The 3,642-nt window shown below is 44.1% G+C and overlaps 1 protein-coding gene across 1 annotated transcript; it reads left to right on the top strand.

Moving 5' to 3' along the window:
* Window positions 1–226: 226 nt before the first annotated feature.
* LOC125519389 (wall-associated receptor kinase 3-like) lies at window positions 227–3,638 on the top strand (the record flags this gene model as incomplete). Its single annotated transcript, XM_048684215.1, has 4 exons — window positions 227–356; window positions 1,763–2,668; window positions 2,813–2,983; window positions 3,220–3,638. Coding segments are annotated over exons 1-4 (1,626 nt in total), but the record flags the coding sequence as incomplete, so codon positions are not given.
* Window positions 3,639–3,642: the final 4 nt, after the last annotated feature.

Here is a 3,642-nt window from a genome sequence, read left to right as displayed (position 1 = left end):
TCCATCATCGCAAATATTCTATCCATGCCACGGTTTTTGGCTTGGGACTAAGAAATTCGAAAATGGCTTTCATACATGCCCGCTTTGCCGAAATGACCAATATGCCCCGCAGACAAGTCTCCCTCTTCTTCTCTCTCCCGCGTTCCCATTCCGCTGACCTGAGGAGCACAGCAAACCCTCGCCCCGCCGCCCAGCACGGCCGTGGCCGGCGAGATGCCTGACGCCGATGGACCTCCTCCACATGGCGCACCACCAGCCAGTGCGGCGCCTCCGGGTGCTCGTCCCCCTCTGCCCGTTCCCCACGGCCGGCGGTCTGGTTCCTCCGGTTGCCGCCGTCGCCGCCACGTGGGGTCCGAGTATCCGGCACTGCCGGCGGGCACCGCCTACTCCGGATTCGTATCCGCGGCCATATTACGCCGCCCCGCCGTTATGCGCGCAGGGCTACCAGCCCCCGTAAGGTACGGCCGGGGAACCTGGTGAATCTGTCTTGTCTCTTGTGTCGCTGATGTGTTGCATACTCCAGGCCTTTGGGGATACTAGGAGTGGGAGAAGAACAGTAGAAATCGTCGCAGCGTAGAGTGATATTTTGTTTACTTTACTACCTTACATTAGTTCGTGCAAAGCAGGCGAAAACTTTTTGTATGCACTTATAATGGTTGGGCTGAGATGCAGGTTCCGGAGTAATGTCAAGTGAGGAATCAACCACGCCGTAGCGTCATGTAGAAATGCGCTGTTTTTGGTGGCAAGTAGGGGTCAGAGATTAATCAGATTGTTATTCAGTTATGCAGAAGGTTATTTATCAAAAATCTTTGTTTCTAAATGTATTGTAGAACGGAAACATGCTCGGACAACAGGAAGAACGTCCAGTATAAATCAGTCAAAATGATATGTCAGTCGTAGTGGGCAAGAGAATGTTTGCCATTTTAGCTTTACATACAGAGCAACAAAGGATGTTACTAATGTTTTTGTTTTCAAAATATATCTTTTCCTTATTGATAGTGTACTTAAGTTTTAAACATCACTGCCAATAAGCAATCAATAGAGGTATTTCATTGGAAAATTGAATATAAAAACCCGAAATGACAAGTATATGCAAACTGAAACACGCTACTTAATGTTATTCTGGATTGGAGGTAGTGCTTTTCCTACAATTTATGAAATGAGAACAGAAAGAAATATGGAGTCTGGAGTATACAATTACTAGTGACTATTTTCTTGTATACTCCGCAACATAGATGCATAATTCATATTTTTCTTCTTCTTTTTATCTAAATCAGATTTGAACCTAAATTCTTGTCTGATGGCAAGAGACTTGAAATCCGAGAATAACTAAGCGACACATACAGAATTTATGTTCTATTTTATAAGACGGGCATTAATCTCTGTTTCATCATCTGATTCGGATATTGTTGGATCAAAATGTTTGTGGTAGTGGGATCAAACTCTTAACTACCAATATATTCCCTATGTGATGGTAATTTTAGGGGACTACCAATATATTCCCTATGTGATGGCAATTTTAGGGGATTTTTCCTAAATGGTGTTCGCATTGGTTTGTCATCTACTAATATGTCGTATTTGGCATTTTGTATTTCGTGAAGACAAATGACCGATATCAATGATAGATTGGTATGTACATGATACATGTCTCAGTCGTTTCCTAATATAACATTTTTTTGCTAAACACAAAAACTACCGTAACATACATATGGCCCAGATAGATTGGTATGTACATGATACATGTTTCCGTCTTTTCCTCCAGGTCAGAAGCTCTTACTACTTGTTGCTGTCACGCTAATCCTGCAGCATAGTACCACCGTTTATGGGTCTGGGTCTTCTGAGAGCATCAACACGGCACGGCCTGGCTGCCCAGACAAGTGTGGTAACGTCAGCATCCCGTACCCGTTCGGCACTGGAAAGGGCTGCTTCCAAGAACCCTTTAATGTTACATGCCATGAGAACAGGGCATATCTGGCCTCAACCGGAGTTAGGGTACTAGACATCAATCTTAACTTTGGTGAGGTTCGTGTTCAGAACCCAAAGATAGCATCACAATGCAATTACACCAACGGCACTAATAGCACCAGTTTTGTTGGCTTAAGTCTTGATCCTTTTCATAAGGTTTCCAACACCAAGAACCAGTTGATATCGATCGGGTGTAGTATGCTTGGAATGATCCTAGGAGTGACCAAGGGCAAGAACCAGCTTGAGTTGCCCATTGTCAACTCATGCTTTTCATTCTGCACTGACGCAAGTAACGTCGATGATAGCACAGAGTGCGCTGGCATGGGTTGCTGCCAGACCCCCTTTCCAGGAAACATCAGCTCCTTCAACACCTCATGTACACCAATACCACCTATATACAATGCTAGCATCCAGTCTTTTAGCCCATGCAGCTACTCATTCATCGCTGAGGTGAACTCGTTCAAGTTTGATCGTTCATATGTCAGCTCTACAAATTTCAGAAGTAAATATACTGAGGGGTTTCCTTTGGTACTTGATTGGGTTGTTGGCAATGGAAGTTGTTCGGAAGCCACCAAGATCGGGTCACAGTATGCCTGTCAAGCCATGAACAGCCAATGCATTAATGTGTCCAATGGCCCTGGTTACCGCTGCAACTGCTCTCAAGGTTATGTGGGCAGTCCTTACCTACAAGGAGGGTGCCGAGGTATGCACATGCATCTCGCAAAATCAACCTATAATTTCTTCTTTATGTCCATTCTTTATGCGGGGAATTTCTCCTCTATCAACTTTATTGCTCTTGGAATGTGATCTGCATGTTGACTTTCTCCTCACTTCCTTGAAATGACAGACATCAATGAGTGTGAACCTCCAAACCAGTCTTTGTATCCTTGCAAAGGTAATTGTAGAAACACCGATGGGAGCTACACCTGTTCATGCCCATCAGGATTCAGGAGTGATGATCCACAGAGCATACCCTGCGTAAGAGCTGACCCAAATAAAGCTCTGAAGGTGGCCTTAGGTATGGGTTATAAGAAATCAAAATATTTTACACACCAATTGTTCACACATTGCTTGATAAAAAACAGAAAGCTTTTGTGTACTTCTTTATGCCAATCATATAAGTCCGAGTAGAGTACAGTTTGTATAAATGTCATGTAGTAAAGCAATGGTGAGATGACACAATACGTGGAACTATTTTTTAGCCAAATGTGGGCAATGTCTCTAGTTGAACTGATGTAACCGTCATGATTTCAGGCACATCCGCTGGTGTCGTCTTCCTCATGGTTTGCATGTTTGCTCTACGGGCAGAATATCAGAAAAGGAAGCTGGCAAAAGAGAAGGAAAGATTCTTCGATCAGAATGGTGGTCAGATACTGTACCATCAAATTATGTCAAAACAAGTCGATACATTGAAGATATTCACGCAGGATGATCTGAAGAAGGCTACAAACGATTTTGACAAGAGCAGAGAAGTGGGCAAGGGGGGTCACGGCACTGTCTACAAGGGCATTCTTAAGGATAACAAGGAAGTAGCCGTGAAACGCTCAAAGATCATGAACGTGGCCGAAACTGACGAGTTTGTGCAGGAGATTATTATACTTTCACAAACCAACCACCGAAATGTGGTCAGGCTTTTAGGGTGCTGCTTAGAGGTGGAAGTTCCGATGCTGGTCTATG

Source organism: Triticum urartu, chromosome 7 (assembly GCF_003073215.2).
Source record: "Triticum urartu cultivar G1812 chromosome 7, Tu2.1, whole genome shotgun sequence".
Taxonomy (NCBI): Eukaryota; Viridiplantae; Streptophyta; class Magnoliopsida; order Poales; family Poaceae; genus Triticum; species Triticum urartu.
Note: the sequence above shows the minus strand (reverse complement) of the source record. Positions and strands in the feature narration are given on the sequence as shown.